Raw genomic sequence first — 24472 nt, 5'->3', positions numbered from 1 at the left:
AAATGATTGAAGTTCTTCTTTGAAATGTGTATTTTGAAGTACAACGGTAAGCAACCGATCATACCTTAGCATGCATTACGTGACGTGCTTCTGTTATTTTGATACTTAACCCTTAATCCGAGGTGTAGTAAAGAAAATACGACAATAATAACGTGCTGATGATAATAATCAAGCACTCATGATCATATTTAATGTGATTGTTTGTTTTTTAGTTCGATTAGGAAGGCTGAGGTGCCACATTCATTGGATGAGAAATGTAAAATCTGTTTTGATAAATCTAACCCTTTTCACTAGAAGTTCAGTCATAGTATAGTCATATATGCTACTTCTATGTCAATAACCGTGATATTAAAAACCATGATTATCAATCGTTTTAATACTACACACATGAAAATATTGCTCCTTTAAATTTTGTCCCAGTGGTCACAAAATCTTGCTTTCTGTTTACCTACACTCGTATTCATGATGAATTGCCCCTGAAATAATATAATAATATCATAAACCAAATTAAAGAGGTATTTTCCTGGTAGCATAATTTATTTGTTTAAAAAATACAAACATATCAGTAGATATTGTGATAACATTATTATTTTAAATGACTTTTTTGTCCACAATGACGTGGGGTAAAAATCCGATATTGTTTCAGCCCCAGTTTCCGCGAAGCTGTCTAACAACAGTAAGCACATAATTGATTCAAATGTAGGTTTATATATCATCATCTTGGGTAGAGATATGGTTCAATCCACTCTCAGCAGTAACACAGACGACAATTTTACAATGTGATGTAAAAAGTTAGACATTCCTGTTTTACAATGACGGCAAAGGATCAATCAACAGATCGCTCCGAAACGTCAGCACTGCAGAAATGAGTCCCATTGTTAAGGTGTCTGAGACAGTACATGATGAGCGATGCCATTTAACAATCTGCCCCAGTGGAACACATCTAGAATGCGTTGTATGAACACATTTAACCCTAATGTCAGCGCAAATTATAACAGGGCAAAAGTGGCCGTAAATCTGTCACATGGGCAGTCTCGTGGCGACTTCTCTAAATCAGTCTGTGTATGAATGTACACGCGAAATGGTCTGGCTAAAGTGTTTGAAAGGGGGGTAGTTGCTTCAAAACATATTTCTCTCATTTTTGTAGTAACCACATCTGTGATGAAACGTCCTTTGTAAAGTATGTTTCAGAGTTTAGATGTGATGTTACAGTTTGATAACATTAGAACAGGAAATCACAAGAACACTGACACCTCTGCAGGTTCAAATAGTTCCTGACAGAGTGTTTTAAAAAACCGACAAACTGAGAAAATGTGCCTGTACATTTCAACATGAAGTTTTTTTGTAGATCCACTTTAAGATCTCTTAAATGCTGTAAATAAAATGTGTTGTATATTTTATCCCATCAGCCGTCACACATAAATCTGTTGCATCTGCGTTCCCACACAAAAAGTGCAGAGAGAGGATTGTTTTTTGTACTCCCTTGTGGATTTAGGAACGGTTCTGCCAAGCATTGTATTGTGCAGAATAACATCTAGGCAAAGCTCTCGGTGGCTTGGGTCACTTCACACCACAATGATGTCATGAAGTCTATTTCCATCATTTTATTTTCCACTAGCTGAAATCTGACAACCCTCCCCAAACCTCCTCTCTCGAGTTCAGCCAAAAAGAAGGGGCGTGATTCAACTGCACAAAACTCTGAGACACATCTACAGTCAGCAAGAAACACACAAGAGCTGCTTTGAAGGAACATCTGATGTTTTCAGTTTTGAGGGGTGACGATACGTGAATCTGATACTTGAAGATCATTCTGAAAGGACTTGAAACTGAAAGTTACTTTAAACTGTGGACTTTCTTTCATGGCATCATTATCGGAGGCTTCTTGTTGAATTGCTATTTTTGGGGTATTTTTGAGTGAGTTTCTGTCATTCTTTCACAATGAAGCTAGTGTGTCTGCTGATTCTGGGTGAGTCACATTTTTCGCTCATTTTACGCTTCATGTTTCCACTGATGATTGTACAGTATATTTAACAGATGTCTGTACAGTTTTGCGAACTCACGTGGCAGTTCTGCCAACAACTTCATGTTTGTTGCAGTTTCAAAAAACAGATAACCGTGAGAGGAAATTATAGCACAGAGAGGAAAGTATGATGTCAGAATGGGACAGTTTCTGCACCAGGGCCCATGAGGTCTAGTAATCTGGGAAACACCAGCTAAATGTGAATGATACTGTGTAGAGAAAGGACAGAACATCCACTTTTCACTCAAAAAGATCTGCTGATATAAGTCTGCTTCACACAAATGACTGTAAAACATCTTTGAAGATGTGAAATGTGTTCGGTATGAAACATTGATTGTGTTTTTCCACACAGTAGCAATCCACAACAAAGAACCTTTTAGGAACCTTAATTTGTTTTAAACACTTGACTGAAATGTTTCTAATGGGCTTAAAAATCGTTTCATCTTTAGGTGTTTGTCGACAAAATATAATTGTGCCAACATTAATTAAATTAAATTAAATTAACATTCATTTCATTCATTAGAAAACTAAAAATTTTATTTAACTTTTTTAATGGATGAACAAATTATGAATAAAGAGCAGCCAATAAGAAACCCTTAATAGATCAAAACTCTTTCAATACAAAAAGCCTCCCAGGCTTAAACTTCAAGAATCTGGATGATATAATGGTCAGAGAATAATTTATCAATTTTAATCCAAACATGATAAAATGATTCTTATTTATTTTAGTTGCTTTTAGTCACAGCATACCAATGTGTTATTTCATGGTTTTGATGAGTTTACTGTTGTTCTAAAAGGTAGATAAAATATAAAAAATTAAGTGTTTTTAAACTTTTGACTGGTAGTGTAATAATGGGTGCAACTGTCATACATTTCATCAAACTCCTATACAGACACAGATAAAACAAGTTTTTGTAGATCAGTTTCTTTAAAAACACAAAACTGTGTGAACTGTAGATTCCTATTCATATGTCAACATTGCAGCATTAGAACACTCAAAAATTGATTGTTTCCACATGAGAATCAGTCCAAACATTGTGCCATTAAAACTAAGCCAAACAAAGACTCCAAACAACAGACAATACATGTGACAACTTAAAACGTGTTACAAGTGTCCAGAAACTGTTGCCCTCAAAAACTTCACACATGAAGACTCATGTCCATCAATACAATAAACTGCATGCTGGAGAAATTCCCAGGTAGGAAGACACTGCTTATTTAACATCATTTAACACAGATCAACTGCCTCAAGCAACCAGTCAGTTTCAATGGCATGGCCCGAAACAATGGCGAAGGTCTGGGATGTCCTTGCCTCGTCCCCAAGGCACAAAATGTGCAGGAATACATCACTGGTCTCTGCATTTTGCAAATATTCCACCATGTTGGTCCCCACCTGTTAAATATATGACACTTAGTCTTGAAACATAACATTTTAAGTTAAGTGTATTTAATGAACAAACACAGAGGCCTGATAAAAATGCTCATTTTAGAGGAAAATTTTAAGCTGCACTTTTAGTCTTTTACTTCTGAACATATTACATTTACAATGATATTGCATTCATAGTGTATATCATTTACTTCTGAGGATATATATATCTCACACACAGTGGTGGCCAAAATTATTAGAACACTAGTATTTTACCAGCTAAAAAATGGTTTAAAGTCAGTTCTTTCTATCTTTTGCTGCAGTGTGTCAGTAGGAAATTTCAGTTTACATTTCCAAACATTATTTTTGTCATTAATTGCAATGATCAGTGAGATTAAGGGGCATAGCCTTTAGCTAATGCAGCTAACGTTAACGTTACCTGAGGAACAAAAAGCGCGAAAATGCTCAACATAAAAATGATGGATGGTTGGTTGGATCCGGCACATTGCAGACACTTGAAAAAATATGCCCTTAGATCAAGTTTAGTATGAAATGATCTAATTCTGAAGAAACATTACAAAGCCATACAGTATGCACACAGTAACCGAACTTTCCCATGTATTTCTGACCTAAGGTTGGTTTCCATGAGGCGTTAAAGTAAGGGACAAAACGTTAATTTTTTAAGTAAAAATGTGCGCAACCACACACACATATATATATATATGCAGTATATAACATTTATTTAACGATAAAGCGATTGTTAAGGCCTTTTTTGTACAAAAAAATGTAGCTTGCTAGGCTGCTACTTAACGTTAATCATTCACAGAATAAAACGCTAACTCCGCACAGCGACAGATCAAATACAGCATTAAACTGTGAAATCAGTGTGCTCTTACCACAACTTATTTAAAATAGAGGAAAATTATCATATTGTCATATTAACTTTCCTTATAAAATCTGCTTGCTGCAATGTGCGTGAAGAATCCAGAAAGTTTGAAAAATGAACCGGTTGGGTCAAAATAACCCAACCCAGCTGTTCAGTGTGGTGAAAGAACCCCTACAGTCCATTTGACCCAGCATGAGCAACCCAACTGTATGTTTACAGTACCTCAAACAACCCAAAATTATGACCCAGCACAATTAACCCAAAAATGTGTTTACAGAAATAACCCAGCAATTTTTAGAGTGTATTTTAACCAACTCATCAAAACTAACACGTGTATCTGTGGGAAGTATGTATGGACTAAAGGCTAAAAGAAATCAAAACCATGTTATATTTTAGCATTTTTAGAAAACTTATATTTTAGTTTTCCAGTGAATGAAATAAATATGCTGGCATAATTATATTTTTGTTGACAAAGGTAATTTTAAACATTTAAGCATACACCTGAAGATGAAAAGATTTTTAAGATCATTGGAAACATTTCAGTCGAGTGTTTCCAAACTTTTAAATGGTAGTGTACATTATGTCTTAAGTGAAGAGAATTGTGAAGTTACTGAAATGGCAGTACATTAATACTTCAACTTCAATATGTGGTACTGCTGGAAAATAAGCAAGATACAAATAACACAAATAACTTAGATTGAAGTTATTTGGCTTTGAATATGACAATGGAAAAATGATTGTCGGAAACAGAATCAGGACAGGAAATCCAAGGTGTTTCATGTCTCCACACAGCTGAGATGTATGGGACAATTGGGGGTAACTTGGGAAATGAGAGAAATGCGTTCAAAACTGCGTACTATGACTGTAATGCATTACATTAGTATGTCCTATATAGTATGTAAAAGCAAAATGTGATCCGTTCAATTAGGCCCCAATAAGCTAAAAAATCATTTTTGTTAAACCACATGTAATATGTTTCTTGGTATCACTTACACTTGAAAAAAGCCACACATGGTTGTCATTTGAAAACTCCTCATCTCCTATGGCCGATAGAAAAGTGTCTATCCAATGTATGCTGAGAAATCTCAGTGGAAGTAGAAGACCATCCCAGTATTTCTGGCCTATAGGTTTTTATTGTTGCATATTGAGGTTTAGGACATATTTGTTACTCATGCTGATTTTGGCCTGCTTTATGGTATGAAAAAGGCCATTTTGGACACTGCGTTGCAATGCAAATTATTGGTTGTCTGGTACTTTGTTACATATTAATGAACAAGACAGTTTTGACCACACCTCAGAAACAGTGTGGCTGTTTATAGTGTCACTGTGCATTTTTACAGTTTTTTTGGTGACTGTCTTGTGGTCAGAATGTGTTGGTCTGCTCCTCCACTTGGGATTAAATCCACAAACTACAACATTACACTGTGCCCCACCCACAGCACTCTACAATGAGTGGAGGAAGACTTTGTTGAATTGAATCTTCATTTATTTGATTCTCTTGTGTGCTGCAATTGTTAGTCCTTGTAAATATATGAAATGTAGACATGATGAACGCTAAACATGTTGAATGATGAACCAATTGCCCTTTAACAGCAAGTCCGATCTTTAACATTAGGACAGGCTAACATTGGTGACGTTGTCATTTACATGATAACAAACCTAGATTATCAATGTTGTTTTTATTCTTTTGATATTAAGGCTACTTCATTGTGCAATGAACTTCATCTTGATATTTGTTCGTACCATTTTTCTGTTAGCTCTGACAGAAAGTGTCCTGACACAAACCTGTGCACCTGGATACAAGCAGATGAAAAGAAAGTGTGTAGGTACGAGCAAAAACACACATACTATCATACAAAAACATACATGATGTCTCCTGAAGAATCACAGAAGCACTAGTTTGTGCATTTGCTAAAATCCTGCTGTCTTGTATTGCTGTAGATGAGATTGAGTGTGATTTTGACAATCCAATTTGTGGAGATGATGCAGATTGCTTTAACACTGAAGGCAGCTACTACTGTCATTGTCATAAAGGCTTCAAGCCACCTGGCAACTTTACAGCAAATGATTCTATAAAATGCCAAGGTAAGACAGTTTGTAATGTACTGATGTGTTACATGTGAGATCTGTGTAGCAGAGACATTCTGAACTTCACTTTTGCTTATTTCAGACATCAATGAATGTTTGGAGAACAGCATCGATTGTGGTCCTAACGCGCAGTGTCTAAATGTTGATGGAAGTTATGCATGTGTGTGTAATATGGGCTACTATCCCAGCAATGGAACAGATACGTTTATTGTCGGACAATGGGTTCAGTGTATTGGTAAGAAACAATCACAGGCTACTGGTCTTTTTTGCTTTTTATTGAGTATTGTGTAAGTTGTCATGTTTTTGTATACCATCTGCCCCCAGATAGAAATGAGTGTCAAGATTCTGATTTATGTGGAAAAAATGCATCATGTCATAATACCCCTGGCAATTACTACTGTACATGTGCTCCAGGCTTCAGACTAAAGTCAGGACGAACTAACTTCACGGATGCCACTTCAGAGATCTGTGAGAGTAAGTCCATTACAACGGCAATGTATAAAGTTCTGTCATAAAGAAATGACACATTCTTTGACTTCACATAAAAAATGAGTTTTTAGAACAATCCAGTCTGACATGTTGTTTCATTTCATTGAAGGTGTGTGTGACATCGATGCGTCTATCTGTGGAGGAGGATCCTGCAAAATTGGCAAAGACGGCCATGAATGTGTGTGCAAGTCGGGATTCACCAACTATGGACACAAAGAAACGAAATGCACAGGTTATTGTCTAAATACCACTTTCATCATTAATCACTGTTTTTTATAAAAGGAGACTTTGAGTGAGAGCGCACAAGGCAACACAAGGCAGCATTCATTGATCAGTATATGACAGCCAGTCACAATGTGCTCATATCATAGAAACGAATGTGTAATTTCATGAATCCCACCCATCACCAAACCGTACCCCATTGTCTGTGACTTCTCTCATAAATATTTGTATAAACTCCAAAATATGACCGTGTTTGGAATACATGAACACGTCCTGTGAATGGCCACAGATTCGAACTAAAACTAACCCTGTAGCTCTTCCTGCCTTGCAAACACTGGAATTTCCTTCAGAAAATCTTATTTTGTCTCATTTTATTCATATTTAATCCTTGTGTTTTCTGTGCAGAACTGATGTGTAATAACTTTATCAGAGATTCATCACAGGTACTGTATGATTTAGGATCACTTAAAGGGGTCATATGGCGCGAATACGTGTTTTTCTGTGTCTTAAGTTGCGTTAAGTTGTCCATGCGTGTATTAGACACGTAAAATTGCAAAAATTAAAGTGTTGGAACAAAAGATGCATTCTATCTAAAAGCGAATGCTCACCCAGACCTGCCTGAAACGCCTCGTGTAACCACACCCCCACAAATCTACATCAGGTCGTGGTATGATTTGACTAAGACCGCCCAAATGTATACGAAAGTAAGGTGGGTGTACCTGTCAGTACAATTGCTTTGGAACCTGATCTTCCAAATATGGTAAGAGGCGTTACAATTCCCTCACACGCTTGCAGTATTCGACCAATCACTACACACTGGTTAACTGGCCAATCATAGCACACCTCGCTTTTCAGAGCCATGAACTTTGTAAAAAATCAGCGCGTTTCAGAGAGGCGGGGCAAAGTGGAGATACAAACATGCACGGTATGTGAAAAATACAGCGTTTTTGAACCTTAAATCGTGTATACACATTGCATTACATCTAAAACAAACTATAATATTCGTTTTAGCCGTGTCATATCATCCCTTTAAATTTCTACTGAATACGACACTTGTTCATAAGTCATCCGATGACTATTGTTTTTGTTTTCTTTGTAGGCACCTCCAGAGTTAACAGAAATTCTCTCATTAATGACCAACAGCTGTTTGTTATTGAACGAAAGCAACTCAGTCAATAAGAATCAAGTGAATGCCGAGGCTCTTTTAGAGGTTATACTTTGTTCATTTTTTCACTTATGAAAATTGTTTGAAAAACTAAATAAACATGGTTTATCTACAGTTAAAACAAAACATGGTTACTGTAGTAAAATCATGGTTCTGCCAATGGTAATCAAAACACCAAAAAAAATGGTTACTACACTTTTACCACAAACATGGTTAAGATTCTAATTTTATTTCCGAAATGCAGTCCTATTGCATCAGTTAGTATCATTTTCCCCATAGAGATGTGAAGATGTTAAATATTATACCTCAGGTTTATACAACAACAAATCAGATATACACATGAACTTCATTTTGAATATATTTCCTTTTCTATCAATTTCTCTTTAGGCATTTCTGGATGCTATAGATAAACTGCTTAGTGGCAGTTTCCAAGCTGACAACCGTAAAGTTTCAGCAATGTTTGGTATAGTGGAGTACATGCTAAAACTGATAGGACCTCTGCTAAACAACAACCAAACTAGGAGATCATCCATCAAGACTGGTAATGAATTTATTATATTCTGTACAAGATATAAACTAGGCTCTTAGAGGGCGACGAAGCTGGTGTGCTTATACCCCGTCAACACTGCTTGCAACTACATTTTAGATTTTAATTTATAGGATTGAATGCGATCAATGTTGTTTTTTTAGTGTAACTAATTCTTTAACTTGACTTTTGCCTTGCAGAGGTGGAGCTGTTGGTAAACAGGGGTGTTTCTCCACCTGAGGGTCCTCTCAACATATCCACAGACGGCACGCAGTTTATCTCTCATTGGGAAACAGCAACAGGAAAAACATACCTTGGTAAATACATGACGTTCAGCAATGAATTTCAAAAAGAGCACGGCCATCTAATCTTTAAATGAACTTAATTCTGGTGTCAATGTATTTACATTGGGAGTCTTGGCCTATATAGCTTTATTCTTCCTTTAGTAGGCCACTGAGGTGTAAATCTTTAGTTTCTGAGTCTCTTTTGGAGACTTGAGATTTCCTGTTCAGTCTGTTTAAAGATATCATGCATGCAGACTCACAAACTGAAGTAGCATGTCTGAAAATACTGTTGACTCTTTTTGTTCTTCCGTGAACAGGTTTTTCAACGGCAGCTCTCCTAGGTTACAAAAGTCTTGAAAAATCCCTCAACAGCTATTTTGACCACCTAAAGGGAGAAAACATTCATTACAAGATCAATTCAAAAGTAGTAACTGCCACTGTTAGCAACACAGAGACAAACCAGCTGGAGAAACCGATAACTCTTACATTCTCTCACTTGAAGGTAATTTTTAGAAATTTTACAAATAGTGCATACATTATGTGTTAAATGTCCACTTGATGTTTTTCTAATGTGGGTTTTCTTTTTTCTTTCTTTCCTCCAGCGCCTGAACGAGAGCCATATCTGTGTATTTTGGGATCCTGAACTGAACGGCGGTGCATGGTCCACCCTTGGCTGTACTAAAGTAAACTCCAATGATGTTGAAACCGTCTGCTCCTGTGAACATCTCAGCACCTTTGCTGTGCTGATGGCTCTCTATGACATTGGGGTTTGTATTTCTGATGGTTGTTGCCACAGCCTAGCTAACAGAAAATGTCCACTATAACGTCACCTGAATGGCCACAAACAATATGTTCTTTAAACGTTAGGGGGACTTTTAGGGAGATGTTGACATGAACTGCAGTGAGATGATTTGGGGGACCTTTAAATTAAAGGGTTTATTCCCCACAAAAATGAAAATTCTGTCATCATTTACTCACCCTCAAGTTGTTGCAGACCTGTACAAATGACAGTTTATTTTGTTGTGTTGAACACAAAAAAAGATCATTAGAAGAATGTGGGAAACCAAAACATTCTGGGGCATCATTGACTGCTATTGCTTTTATCCTACTACAGCAGTCGTCGATAGTGCGCAAGAATGGTTTGGTTACAGACATTCTTCCAAATATCTTTATCTGTGTTCATCAGAACAAAGAAATGCATACAGGTTTGGAACAACTTGAAGGTGAGTAAATGATGACAGAATTGTCATTTTGGGAGAACTGTTCCTTTAAGGTCAACCTTAAATCAAATGAAAAGAATTGCTTATTCATGACACAGATACTTTTTCATAAATATTAGGGCTGTCAAACGATGAATCATGATTAATCTCATCCCGAATAAAAGTCTGTGTTTACATAATATATGTCGGTTTACAGTGCAAATTTGTAATTTTGTGTTCATAAAAGCACATGCATATATTCAAGAACAAAATTAAATAAACATTTAATTTAAATTATTGGTAAATATAAATAAATACATGTAGCCTAAATATTTCCTATATATGTATATGTGTGTGTGTGTGTGTGTGTGTGTGTGTGTGTGTGTGTGTGTGTGTGTGTGTGTGTGTGTGTGTGTGTGTGTGTGCGTTTATAAATACAAAATTAATATGCACAGTAAACAGACATACTGTATATTATGTAAACACGTACTTTTATTCTGGATGCGATTAATCGCGATTAATCGTTTGAAAGTCCTAATAAATATATTATATTGAATGTTTTTTTAACAGTCACTAGTATCTTTTAAAATAAGCTGCTAAAACAGAGTTAATAAAACTTAACAGTGTATCCGTAGGCAAGAATTCTGCATGCTATTCATGATCCTCATGCACATGCTCAGAGAAATAACACTTTTTTTTTTTTAAGCAAAAATAATACATCACTCTTAACCACCGGTGCCTGTTAAAGACACTACGTGTTTCATTCTCACAAAGCAGATTAGAACATAGTTAAACAGTGTGAATGTCTCATGCGCCTCTTTAACACGGCACACTTTAAATGAAACTGCATACTGTAACTACAGACATTAAGCAAGATTATATTAAAGTGCATTCACAACCTAGATATTAAAATGAAGTATTATTTAACAACATGTGCAAAAGGAATAAAGTATATTCACAACCGTTTTGAGAAGTTTATGGAAGTTTGGATATGTTTCAATGTTGCAGACGTGAGATGTGTGAAACAGAAGAAATGTTTGCTTGTATCGCTCTGCCTCACAGGATATATATGAGCTGCATCTCATCACATATGTGGGACTGTCATTGTCTCTGATCTGCCTCCTCATCTGCATCGCGACGTTTTATCTGGTGCGCTCCATCCAGAGCACACGTAACACCATCCACCTGCACCTCTGCATCACACTCTTCATCGCGTACTTTATCTTCCTTGTGGGCATCACACGCACAGAGAACAAGGTAAACCATCGGCCTGATTCACACTCTGCTGCTGATTCATCCTGAAGCATGGTTTTGGTTAAGTTGAATGAGGAAGTCATGATAAACATCTCTCTTCACCTCTCGCTGTGGGTCAGGTGGGCTGTGCGATTGTGGCTGGAACGCTGCATTATTTCTTTCTGGCTGCGTTCTGCTGGATGTGTCTGGAGGGGGTGCAGCTCTTCCGTATGGTGGTTTTGGTGTTCAACACGACTGTGAGACACATCTATCTGATTGCTGCTGGTTATGGAGTCCCCGCTGTTATTGTTGCTGTTTCCGCAATAGTGAATTCAAAAGGATACGGCACCACACACCAGTAAGTTTTACAAGAACAATATGTAAACCAGTCAGAGTGATAACATGTAAAGTTTGTTTGTGATGTTAAGATGCTTATCTTTATCTTCAGCTGTTGGCTCAACATTGAAGATGGCTTCATCTGGAGCTTTTATGGGCCTCTCTGTATCATTATTGTAGTAAGTATGTTGGACACTGTATACAAAAAGGGTCTGAAAGTCAGAAATGTTTTTAAGTCAACTGTATTTAGTTCTACAAATGGTCAGTAGAGGAAATGCTTAAAGTCCCCATTAAATTAAGCTGAATTCAAATAGAAGATTTTTGCCTTTTCGTGTGAACCAAGTGTGCTGCACACGTCCTGAAAAATGAAGCCAAATTCATTTGATTATTGATAAATTTGCCTGCAGTATAGGTCATAAACCTCGCCCCATCGATGTAAATGAGCCGGAATCACTCCAAACAAAAAATCCAATTACACCTTAAATACGTTTTTGCCAAAGATGGTTTCTGTTATTTTAGTTAGATCTTATACCGCTGATGTATGTTCAAGTGTTCGTTTTTCGAACAAGTTTGGTTTTAGTGAAAAGGGGCGTGGCAACACGATTTGTCCGTATGCGATTTGTGTCATCAGTGAATATGGGCAGGACCTCGATACCTCGGCACACCTCACGATCACTACTGCGCAGACTCTGGCTCTAAATGACATCATCAAAGCAATATGTCAGCGGCCACACTATTTGCTGGGTTTAAAGGGGGAGGAGCCACTCAATATGCCCCGCCCTAACTTTGTTTCAGTGGAACGTTTTAAATACATTGAACAAAGCTGTGGATTTCAAGCTTAATCTGCAGATCATTAAACTTCATTTTACGTTGTTGCTGTCAGACTGAAATATGGAACTCCAAAAACCATGAAAGGTGACCAATAGTAATAATTTCACGAAAAAATAAAAATCATGAAAAATGGAGATAAAAGTTTTCAGCTATTTTTGTTTTTAATTTTAAAGTGAGACCTCTCTCAACCCAGTTTAAGCACTACTTTAATAATAGTTAATATAATTTGTATAGTTATTATAATAATAACTATAATAAGGCAACGTTACACTATTAATGGACAGTGTTACAGTTCCACAAAATCAAAAATCCTCTCTGTACTGTAAATCAAAGAAAACTATTTTTGTTTTAGGCTAATGTGTTGTTCTTCCTGATAACTATTTGGAAATTGGCAGAGAAATTTTCCTCTCTCAACCCAGACTTAAACAATTTGCGCAAAATCAGGTGAGAAATGCTTTTAAACTTATATATACTTTTATAGAGGACTGCGATTTACAATAATGTTTCATTTATAAATGATTTTATTAAATGTATTATTGTGAGCACTGGCACACAGCTGAGCCATGTGTGTGGCTTGTTTTAAGTATCTGTGTGTTAGTCTGTCATTGAGCTGCCTTTTAAAGGTCTCTGTCTCCCCCTACAGGACATTTACCATCACTGCGATTGCTCAGCTGTGTGTCCTTGGCATCATGTGGGTGTTTGGCTGTTTTCAGTTTGATCAGAGCACATTGGCAATGTCATACATCTTCACTATACTGGGCAGCCTGCAGGGGGTGCTGATGTTCATCCTGCACTGCTGGCTCTCAAAACAAGTAAATACACAGTCGAGCTACAAAAATGATGATGAGTTAACAATGGCTTTGTTAAAATGTATATTGAACTCGAGACAGCAAATAATAAACACTAAACAATAGATAGCAACAATGAACAGAACATTACAATGAGTTACAACACTTTTAGCTGGGCAGACTAACACTGGTGAAAGTGTCTGGGTGTAGGCTAATATAGCTTTTAAGAAGCACATTTCCATTTTAATCTCGCCTTAAAAGTCAACAAGAATTATCGTTTGTACTCAGCATGCACTAATAAAAATGGTACATAAGGAAATGTGTAGCAGACGTTTTGAATTATGGTGATTTCAAGAAATGCCTTTTTATGCTCTTGTGTTATTTGATGATTAAAATCAAGATCATTCAAACATACTTTGTCTCTTAACATTTGTCTCTTTCATGACAGGTGAGAGAGGAGTATGTCACATTCCTGTCCAGTGTCTCTGCACCACACAAAAGGAAATATTCAGAATTCAACTCCCAACAAACAAGCAAAAGCCAGGTAGTCACTTGTGAAACCTGTTCTGTCTCTCAGAAATACATTCCTGTTTATTCTGTGGTTGCCAATAGATGTGTTCATATGTGATGTGTCTGCGTTAATACATGACGGACATTAAACTTGTTTACTTGTTGCTTTGACACCAGTTGCACAAATTGAAGTATAGTCACATCACAACAATAACATGAACGTCATAAATCACATTCCTCTCATAACATTATTTCTCATTAATGTGTCTCAATTAATTTTTGAAATGTTTCAATGATCGCTGGAGCATTTCAGTCGGACTGAACTGTGTGTCTTTCTGTAATAACCAGTTGTGACTGTGAATATAAATGAGCTGGAGATGTGTCTGACTGTTTCTGTGCTCTTTTACAGTCGTCCAAGAGCGTTCAGAACACAGGTGAATCCAGCATTTAAAAGCTTCAGTTTCATTTTGATTTGCTTTCTGTGGAAATATATGTTTGATACACGTTATAATGTAATGCAATGTTTTCTATGTCAAAATCAAAGATCTTATTGAAAACCTTTTTATTTTAATTTATTTTCTATTTATGTGTACAATGTAGAATATTTCCTGACAAAGATTCACCTAGAACAGAAATGCACAATTACAGTCATGCCAAGCACTTTAGAGAACAATTGCATTTTTCAAAATAAAAGAATAAGAGAAGTTTTGAACTATTCTTTCAATGCGTAAATGAAACATAAAATGAATTGCCCCTAATGTAAAAATCACTCAACATATTACTCTTCTGTCAGCGCAGCCTTCTGAACAATTACATATGCACATCAAAATGTCTGTACAAGTTACGTTAGACATAAAACTGCTGGTTTATCACAGCTATCTTATGCTGTGTTTTACGGTTTCAACTTGAGGTTGATTCTCTCTATAGAGAGAGAGAGAATAATGAACACGATAACCCCGAATACATACGCGAAGGTGTTGCCTATATATGAACTTTTTTGTGCGTCATATCTGTGTGTATATATGTGTGTTTTTATTTGTATTGGAAGAAAACTGTAATATTAAAGCCATGCTGCGATTTTCTTTTCCCGAAGAGTTCCTGTAAGTCAGCTTGAAACGGAATTGTGCTCACGCATGGGTTTGATTAATGGGCAACTGATACAGATTAAACACAATATTGAATGTTTGTTTTTGTGTACAGTACATTTCTTACCAAATAAATGTGTACATGATGGATTGTTTGGAATTTGATGAAGAATTACTGAAACCATCATTTTGCTCATGAAACATTACTTGTCTGCACTTTGCCTTTTCCGCCTTCCACAAGTTCCCAAAATATATACTTTTCCATCATTTTATCTTTTAATATAGCGGGTTTTTATAATAAAGTGTTTATTAAGAATCTCTGCATGCCTGAGATATCTCTTTGTCTCTTTGAATGTGATGATTATTAAAGCTGGATCGTGCTTTGATATGCAAGCTTCATTTGCAACAGAAATTTCACGCAGAGCTGTTGTAATTTCCGCTGAATCAAATATAATGTCACAGGTGAAACAGGAAAACATCAGCCAACAGAAGAGGATTTCAAATTTTACTGCTAATTATCTAATTATAAGATTGAAAACAAAGTTCAGAGTTTACTTTGACAATTGGTATGCTAAACAGTCAAGCGAGTGGATATATACTCTTTTCTAAAACAGGCCTATGACATTTCATCCAGAAGGATTTGTGAGAATATGTCTTGTGACTGGTTCAGTAGACTGATTCATTTTGTGACACGTCTCTCATCACACTTACTTTAGACTGCCAGCCCACAAGCTAAAACATCTCTTTTGCAGTAGATTTAGCACTGAGACGGTGCCACAGTTGAATAACAATGATAGAGACGCTGTCAAAGGTTTATAGCATAGTGTTTTGTTTGCAGAAGAGTGCAGATGTTCAAGAATCCTTCAGATGATTGCAATCCAGTCATCTCCCCCAACATGGAAAAGTGTCCAACAAAAGACTTCAGTCAAAAGTCATCATTTATTTACCTTAAAAAGAGCTTTCATGTGGCTCAGTGGTTAGACATTTTGAGAAATTTTTTGTGTCCATACAATGAAAGTCGATGGGTGCCAATGTTGTTTGGTTACTAACGTTTTTCAAAATATCTTATTTTGTGTTCTGCATAAGAAAGAACGTCATACAGGTTTGAAATGATTTTCATGTTTGGGTGAACTGTCACTTTAAATGGATTAGCTAACTCTTCCTTGAAAGGTTATTAGCTAGCTAGCTCATATCGGCAAATGTGGAGTGCACACTCATTACAGTTTACATGGTGTGTACAGTACTTTGGTATTTACACCGGAGTGCAAAATAAACACAACAATTAAAAACAGCTGAATGCAAAAATAACCATCTGCGTTTTGTTATTATTATTATTACAGGTGAGTGTTTCGGACACTTCACCTTTGAGGTGCATCATTGCCAGTTTTACTGTACGCTACTCATCATTACCCCTCCGTAGCTGTTTGGGTTTAAGTTAAGTTTGGCAGTGAACACAGTGCTGATGGCTTCAGTCTCACTACGTCCAGGTCACTGTGACTTTCTATCCAGCAGTTTGGAGGAACCGTGTCATTTATCATAAATTTAAACTGCCATTCCAGTATAATAGAAGAAAATGTTCTCCTGCTCCATGAGTAGAAAGAAACATGACATGGATTATGATGTGCTTCAGCAGTCAGTGAAGACTTCATTCGCTACAGGTTCACGAAGCAGAACTTGGTATTATGACGATTCACAGAGCCAAAACATTGAGCAGAATAAGTTACGCTTTAGTGAATTGAACTTTGTGCCCTTTAATGTTGATGTTATAAAAAAGCCAGAGAAAGAGGCAGATGAACAGAAGGCTTATCTTAATTGTTCCCTCTCGCTTCCATTATGAACATAATAACTGCCTAAAGGACTATATGCTTACTGTCTGTGGAGAATAGCTTTAAAAAAACACAGCTATTAAATCTTGGGTGGCTTTGGTTCCCAAATGGTTGCGCCTCAGCAGTTAGACTATATATTTGACTTCAAGTGGCAACCAAATTCAGTACCAGAATTCTTTGTCGTGCAAAACACTGAAATTTATTCATTGGTTTATTGTTGATTTCGAAAGGTCTCTTGAATTTTAATGGTATTATGCTTTCACCTGCTAATAATTCACTGCACAAAACAACACACCTGTTAATTTCCCAGGTTACTGATAATGACAGAGTTTTGAAGAGTTGGATGAGAAGAATTAATCATTTATTTTGCTTTTCTATTGGCTGCATTTTATTATTTATATATCCCTCCTGATCCCATCTAAACAGACCTGTGAACCATTTTTAGTCACAGCCCTGTAGAGAAACCCCTCATTTAAAGGTCCAACGTGTAATTTTTAGATGATCTATTGACAGCAATGCAATATAATATACAGTACATAACTATGTGTTCAGAGGTGTATAAAGACCTTACGTAATGAAGCGTTGTGTTTTTATTATCTTAGAATGAGATCACCTTAGTGTTTCAAAAGGGAGGGTGGAGTGAGTCGTTGGCTGCCATTCGCAACCTCACCACTAGACGGCGCTAAATTTCATACACTGGACCTTTAAAGAATGAATTAAATGACATCTTATTCCTGCATACCTTTTCTATTTAATCTCAGTTAGAAGTGCTTGTACTGTAAAACAATGTTTTAAAAACCAGTCATTGAAACGAAAAAAAACACCCATTTTTCTCAGAGGGGAACGCAGACACAATAAAAACAAATTAAAGCGAGCCCAGGGAGATCATTTATGTGTCATTATGCTGTACTGTTTTGCTTTTACTAATTCGATTCCACAGGTGCTCCATGAACCGTGGGCGAAAAGAACACAATCCCTCAAGCAAAAAATTGAATTGCCATTCAGTGATTGACAGGGGGTGATTGTATCATGTTCAAGAGGTCATCTGCTCAAAGACTCCCCTGCACTACAAAACTGGGATGAAATGATTCTGACACGTTTAGTAAGTCCACAGGTTATATGTACAGTATGACATCAACTTGATAATTCATTATTAAACTATACCTGTATGCAACCCCAGGATTATATATCACGAGGAATGTGAACCTTTAAAACATTCTGGACGCCTTTCAAGGATGAAGTAGAAGATGGGGGAAAGAGAGACAGAAAAAGAGGGATGAGAGGGTTGGTTGGGTGAGAGAGAGAGAGAGAGAGAGAGAGAGAGAGAAAGAGAGAGCTGTTTTGCTCAGAGGCTGTAGGATGATAAGGATAGATCTGCTTAGACCATGAAGAAGTGCATAGCTGCTGTTATAAACCGAAGAAACAGACTCTAAGAAACTGGGTAAGTAAACCAAAGCTTTTTATATCTCGCATTGCCTAAATGTTGATACGGTATATCATCTCTATGAAGTTATGAAGCTACTGTAAAGCAGAACTCTAGTTTATTTATGTTGACAGGATTTAATCGTGTTTTTCCCTGTATTTGAATAGCATCATTATCTTGCACCACTCTGATAGCACAACTTTAAATTCAGTTCATTAGTCTAATACTCTCTAAGCTATTTCTTTCTTTTTTTTGGTAATTGTGGATGTTTGCATCCACCCAAAGTATACGTGGCAACCTGAATGGAACGTGAATGGTTTTCCAGCATTGTGCAAAATCAATAAAAACATAAGCAAACTTTGGCAGGCAAAACTGATTTAATCTGGCAAGCAACAAACTTCACCCCAAACGGCAAAAATATTTTCTAGGGTGTGAAACTCAACTTTAAAATGGTATGTCCGGTACTCAGGTTTAATTAAAAAATGTGTCAACCCATTTCCAAAATCTGTGCCATTTTTAAATGAGCTAAATGTTTGAGAAATTCCTCTCACACAGTCTCTGTGACCTGATATGGTCATAGTGCTCTCAGTAATGTACTTGCATTTTCTCACAAAGAAATTGCTTTTCATCAGCCGTATGTTAACAATCTGGCCGCAATTGTTCCGAGATTTTAAAATGACATCTGTGATTGTTTAGAAGTGTGGAGTCCAGCAGCAGAAACGACAATACAGTAAGTTAGATTAGACACACTGACTACTCCGTTATAGTCTCGCAGTTTCATTTTTGAGCATTGTGGAGGACTATGTCATTTTGTTTAGTGTTAAAAAAGAAAAAGTGACAAAAAGGTAGCGCCTGCCCTCTCAAGTCTCACTAGCCCATTTCCCGGGTGTGAACAACCCTTTGAATTCACCTCCACGGGACATTTTGTCATATTAGTCTGGCACAGAGAAGAAACCATCATTGTGAGTTGCTGATGGATAAGCCATGATTGACATGAGCTTTGGCAACATTTTCAGTTGTAGTGTAAGGTAATGCTATATGACATTTTCACTGTGATGTCAAAGTCAACTTAAATGTTATTACTGTGCTTGTCAATGTCAGGAGTCTTTTATGATTAAATGATATTTTGTATGTTAAGAAAAATGCATATCTGGGAAGTTTCCAAATGTTATCTTTAGGTTGTATTTGTAATCAATTGGTGCATTTAATGCATCAGTTACATGCATCAGCTAAAATGAACTAAAAACAAACAATATTTCTACACTGTAAAAAAACCGGACAAAGTACTGGCAGAAAATTACCAGTACATTTTCCTTTATTTTACAGACATTTCTGTTAATGCTAAAATGCAATTTAGTGCAGTGCAAAATGTAAAATACAGGTAAAACAACTGTAAAAATGAATACGGAAAATTCCTTCATATTAATACAGTATATTGTGCCCTATTTTATGGATTTTATTTTAGAGTGTACATCATTTATTCATCTTAGTTCATTTTAATTTTAACATTTATTAATATATATTTTTAAATCAAACGTTGTAACTGTAAACATCAGTTAATGCACCATGAACTAACATGAATAATTGTTTTTACAATAACTAACTTTAACACAGATGAATACTAAATAGGTTAATACATGATAAAAAAACTATATTTCTCATTGTTGGTTCATGTTAGTTGTTAATTTACTGATTTCATGTTAGTTTATTTACTCATGTTAATAACAAATACAACCTTATTGTGAAATGTTACAGTTTTGTTAAACAAAAAAATGTAAGTATAACATACATTAATATCATTAACCTAACTTGTTTTATTTAACTATTTATTTATTTACCCATTGGTTTAATACAATTGTTTACATTAATGAAACTTTTGGTTACACCTATAAAAACTTTATAGACCACTTTGAAAAAAACAGAATTCAGAAATCCAGAAAACACCGGTCCAGAATTTTTATTTAATATAAAAAAATCATACATATAATTAAACAAGTGCATGAGTGTAGTGTAGTGTACTGTAGTGAAACTGTTCTTATGGACCAGCGTTGAACCAGTGTTGTTTATGTCATCTAAAGTGGTCTATAGGTCTAACATTTTTTAACTAAATCAGCCAGTAAGTGATCAGTTTGTGCATGTGGCACTTTTAAAACATTGCTTTGTTTGTTTGAGCATCCTGATCAGCCCAGGACGGCAACATAAGATTGACCAAAGACATGCAAAATTAAAATGAATTATAAAGTTAAAATCAATATGGTTTCTGTAGGATTGCGAAACAGACTTAGAAAAGGATTTCTAGCTTCAGTTGTCTCCTCAAAAAGCAACATGACAATAGCCACTGTAAAGACACAGGACACAATCTTCTGCCTGACAGAACAAATGTAATGCAAACAGATGTGAGGAGAGGAGAGAAGACAACAGTGTGAATTATGAGAACAGAGAGTAAGTCTGCTGGAGGGAGAAGATGAATGAATGGAGCATTTGGCAGGGAGGTTCGATGGTGTTAAAAGACAGAGAAGACACTAGGACAGGGGTTACACAGGCAGCAGTTGAATTTTTTTTACTTTTTTCAATTTCACCCTTCAGGCAAATGTCCAGAAAAACAAAAAGTACTTGTTTTTCAAATTCATAATTCAGCGCTGGTCATGGTGATATTTGAAGAACTTTCTCTCACGCATCTGTGGATTTGTCCTGTATATGAAGGGTTATAGAAATAGGTTCAACTATATTCAAAACTGGATCTTTTTACTTGCAAGCTTTTATTACCACACCACAACCCTGTCCTGAGATTGTTATTTCAAAATGATTTTAGAATTTTAAAAATTTGAGTTTTGGAACATGGTGGCTGATGTTAATGTTCCAAGGATATTATTTTAATCAGCTTAACTATTTTTTTGTGCATTCATTCCTTTATTCATACTTTTCTTTTCAGCATACAGTATGCTGCCAAAATGTGTTTTTTTTACTTGGCAAAGAGGTGATTTGACGGCTTTAATTTTTCTTAGATTGTATTTTCAGTGTCACGTTTGCATTAAATGTGCAACATTTTATGCCAGACACAGACAGCCAACTACATTGTGTTTTCCTGTCACCAATTTTTGGACTAGTTAAACATTATAACTCACCTGATCGTAAAAGTAGGCATCTGCTCAGCATGTTTTTGTGTATATACTGTACAGTACATGTATATACAGTATATAAGAAGGATGCCAAAGTCCCTTAAGTGTAATTGCAGAGTTTTAATAGCTAACAGGGTTGGATGTTAAAAAATGCATCTTGGTTCACTTAGTGCCTTTTTATATTACACTGACACTCTTAAAAATAAAGGTGCTTAAAAGGTTCTTCACAGCGATGCCATAGAAGAAACATTTAGCCAAAGGTTCTTTGAAGAACCATCTCTTTCGCTCTTATTCCGAATAACCTTTTTTGGCACAAAGAACCTTTTGTGAAACAGAAAGGTTCTTCAGATGTTAAAGGGTCTTTATGGAACCAAAAAGTTCTTCCATGGCATCAAAGAACCTTTTGAAGCACCTTTTTTATATATAGAAGATACGACACTGATGTATATTTGCTAATATATGACATAATTTAAGGGAAATGTTTGTTTTTGTAAGAAACAGATGTTTAAACTGTTGTTTAAACAGATGTGTAGCCAGGGAGTCAATATGTTGGAATGTAGGAACCAAACAGTTAGGCAATAAATGTGCAAATAAATGCCAAATTCCCATAAATTATTCAAATAAAACAACGAAAAGTTTCAATTTATCCAGTATTTCAGAAGCACTTCCTGTTTCAGTTGTTGTAAATGTTCTGTTGGTAATATTTTTTAACATTTGTGTACTGTTAAAAACTTGAAACAGGAAGTGTTTCAGGACAGGACCAGTGTTGTTTAGGTCTTACAAAGTGGTCTATATACAGTACTGAAAAAGAGTTCTGAAAAAAGATCTAACCGACTTAGTCAACAAATTCACCATTGTCATAACCATAGTGGATGTATCGCATATTATGATTTTAAATTTTTAGGAATATGATCCTTACAGTTGTACTGACAAGTCTATCCGAGAAACCATTCCCTACAAAAACCTTCATCGCAGCTTCTTGACGTGTTTTTCAGATCGCATTCACCTAGCAAGGATTTCTTGTCCTTCGTTCACATCATGGATGTTCTTTTCACATCCTCCTTCCCTGTATTATGCCACCACAATCTCACGGCTCCCTGCTCCGACAACCAAACCGCAAACTCCACATCTCCCGCTCTGGTTAACCCACCAGCTTTTGGAATGTCCTACTTTACCATGACCCTCGGCACACTCTCAAACCTCACGGCTCTGGCCATCCTAGCCCATTCCTACACCCGCTTCCGTCGTCGTGCCAAAGCCCCGTTCCTATTGCTGGCTTCATCCCTGCTTCTGAGTGACCTGGCGGGTCACGTGATCACAGGGGCCCTGGCACTGCACCTTCATTTGGGAAGAGTAAAGCATCACGGGAAGGCAGTGATCCTAGAGCCTCCACAGGCATACTGTAAACTGTTCGGGGCTTGCATGGTGTTTTTTGGTCTTTGCCCTCTGATGCTGGGAAGCGTGATGGCGGTGGAGCGTTGCGTAGGGATCACGCAACCTCTCCTGCACTCCACCGTGGTTACCATCGCACGCATCCGCCTCGCCATACTGCTAATCGCCTCCACGGCTCTCAGTTTAGCGGGACTCCCCCTGCTGAACGTGGGGGATTACAAACCACAGTTCCCCGGTACCTGGTGCTTTTTACCAGTGTATGGTTCACTTTCCACAGCAGATGCAAGCCTGGCCTTGGCTTTTTCCACATTGGGGATTGTCTCATTGACAGTCTCTGTTCTTTCGAATACAATAAGTGGGATGCAGTTGCTCCAGGCGAGGTTTAAGGATAAGTGTGTTAAGTCAAGCATTGCTAGGAGACAAGGGTCAGTCTCCTCCTCATCCCTACGTTCCCTGGACGTGGAGATGATGACACAGTTGGCCGTCATAACCGTGGTGTCCTGCATCTGCTGGAGTCCCTTTCTTGTAAGTGAACATTTGATCAACACGTCTTTCTGCATGTATGAGTATGTAATTTGACAGCTCAATGCTAAACCTCTTCCGTTTCATTACGCAGATTTACATCCTTATATCTGTGATCAAGTTTTATGAAGGGATCTCCAGACTGGAGCACCAGTGTGAGGAGCTGCTTCTACTGGCCCTGCGTTTGGCTAGCTGGAATCAGATTCTGGATCCGTGGGTTTACATCCTCCTGCGGCGAGCGGTCCTGCGCAGAATTCTGCATCTGTTGCAGCCCGAAAGAGTCATGTTCACACAGAGCATCTCCTACAGAGATTAGCAGAGAAAACAGACCACGCTGATTTATGCTGATTGCTCACTTGTTTACATTGAATTGTGAACTATTCATTATTTTTACATTTGTGGTCAATATACGTGAACAAAACATGTGTGTAAATTATGTCAACTGTGTACTGATAGCTTTCAAAAGAGAAAGAAATCAAAATTGTTTATTTGTTTTTGAAAATGCAAATGATCTGTTCATTTACTGTAACAGAAAAAAGCATTGCATGAACATGTTAACCTAACAGTTTGCAGAACTTTTAAGTTGTTTAAACGTATTACATGTAGTATTAATAATGGTTGCACTTTATTTTACAGTATGTGTACCTATAGTTACCTAAGAAAGTACTGGGTAATTTAAAGTAACTACGTGGGATAAGATAAGGTTTAGGGGTAGGTTCAGGTGTAGTACCTAGTTATTTCCCAGTTATAATATTTATTATAACAAGTACACAGTATGCACATGGGAAACAGGACTGTAAAATAAAGTGCTAGCATAATAATGATACTATTATTATTAATAATAATAATAGTAATACGACGAAGAATTACAATAATAATAGTACCATTATTACTATTATTATTATTATTATTATTGCATGGTTTATATTGCCTTTCTTGTCAAAAAAATAAATCTGGCATGGTATTTTGTGTTTACCAGAGTAAACCGTGTTAAAGAGAAAGGGTTACGAATAATGCTGCCCTCACGTGCTCTCGGAAATTCGATAATTCCCACTTCTACCCGGAAGTAAGGTCTGGATTTAGATGCATTAAATGTAGTAACATAAAAACATTAATGTTACTAATGATTTAGCAGCATTAAAACATTACAAATGTCTGATAA

At 36.6% G+C, this 24472-nt stretch overlaps 2 protein-coding genes across 3 annotated transcripts in view; both read left to right on the top strand.

Annotated features, from left to right (window-relative positions):
- The window catches only part of LOC130561890 (adhesion G protein-coupled receptor E2), a 28121-nt gene extending 12777 nt beyond the window's left edge, over positions 1-15344 (top strand). The window contains exons 1-19 of one of the 2 annotated variants that reach the window (XM_057346517.1): positions 1715-1966; positions 6030-6098; positions 6214-6357; positions 6443-6595; positions 6685-6834; positions 6959-7081; positions 7477-7514; positions 8171-8281; positions 8624-8777; positions 8963-9079; positions 9364-9548; positions 9649-9813; positions 11308-11502; positions 11619-11836; positions 11927-11993; positions 12998-13089; positions 13289-13457; positions 13882-13977; positions 14353-15344. In XM_057346517.1, the coding sequence (XP_057202500.1) occupies positions 1939-1966; positions 6030-6098; positions 6214-6357; positions 6443-6595; positions 6685-6834; positions 6959-7081; positions 7477-7514; positions 8171-8281; positions 8624-8777; positions 8963-9079; positions 9364-9548; positions 9649-9813; positions 11308-11502; positions 11619-11836; positions 11927-11993; positions 12998-13089; positions 13289-13457; positions 13882-13977; positions 14353-14394 (2316 nt within the window). In that variant the 5' untranslated portion in view covers positions 1715-1938 and the 3' untranslated portion in view covers positions 14395-15344. Of the gene's footprint in view, positions 1-1714; positions 1967-6029; positions 6099-6213; positions 6358-6442; positions 6596-6684; positions 6835-6958; positions 7082-7476; positions 7515-8170; positions 8282-8623; positions 8778-8962; positions 9080-9363; positions 9549-9648; positions 9814-11307; positions 11503-11618; positions 11837-11926; positions 11994-12997; positions 13090-13288; positions 13458-13881; positions 13978-14352 lie in introns of those variants that run through there. The other variant, XM_057346519.1, reaches the window with a different exon arrangement.
- Positions 15345-20079: 4735 nt separating this feature from the next.
- ptger1c (prostaglandin E receptor 1c (subtype EP1)) lies at positions 20080-23626 on the top strand. Its single transcript, XM_057347180.1, has 2 exons — positions 20080-23313; positions 23405-23626. Exons 1-2 carry the CDS (start codon positions 22435-22437, stop codon positions 23624-23626), a joined length of 1101 nt encoding a protein of 366 aa, XP_057203163.1. The 5' UTR covers positions 20080-22434.
- Positions 23627-24472: the final 846 nt, after the last annotated feature.

This window comes from Triplophysa rosa, linkage group LG11 (genome assembly GCF_024868665.1).
Source record: "Triplophysa rosa linkage group LG11, Trosa_1v2, whole genome shotgun sequence".
NCBI classification, from domain to species: Eukaryota; Metazoa; Chordata; class Actinopteri; order Cypriniformes; family Nemacheilidae; genus Triplophysa; species Triplophysa rosa.
Note: the sequence above shows the minus strand (reverse complement) of the source record. Positions and strands in the feature narration are given on the sequence as shown.

What these genes read in the sequence shown, in the direction of transcription:
- ptger1c (XM_057347180.1), top strand. Translation starts at nt 22,435, where the DNA reads ATGGATGTTCTTTTCACATCCTCCTTCCCTGTATTATGCCACCACAAT. An exon ending in TCTGCTGGAGTCCCTTTCTT is followed by an intron (nt 23,314 to 23,404) that starts GTAAGTGAACAT and finishes TTCATTACGCAG; the next exon opens with ATTTACATCCTTATATCTGT.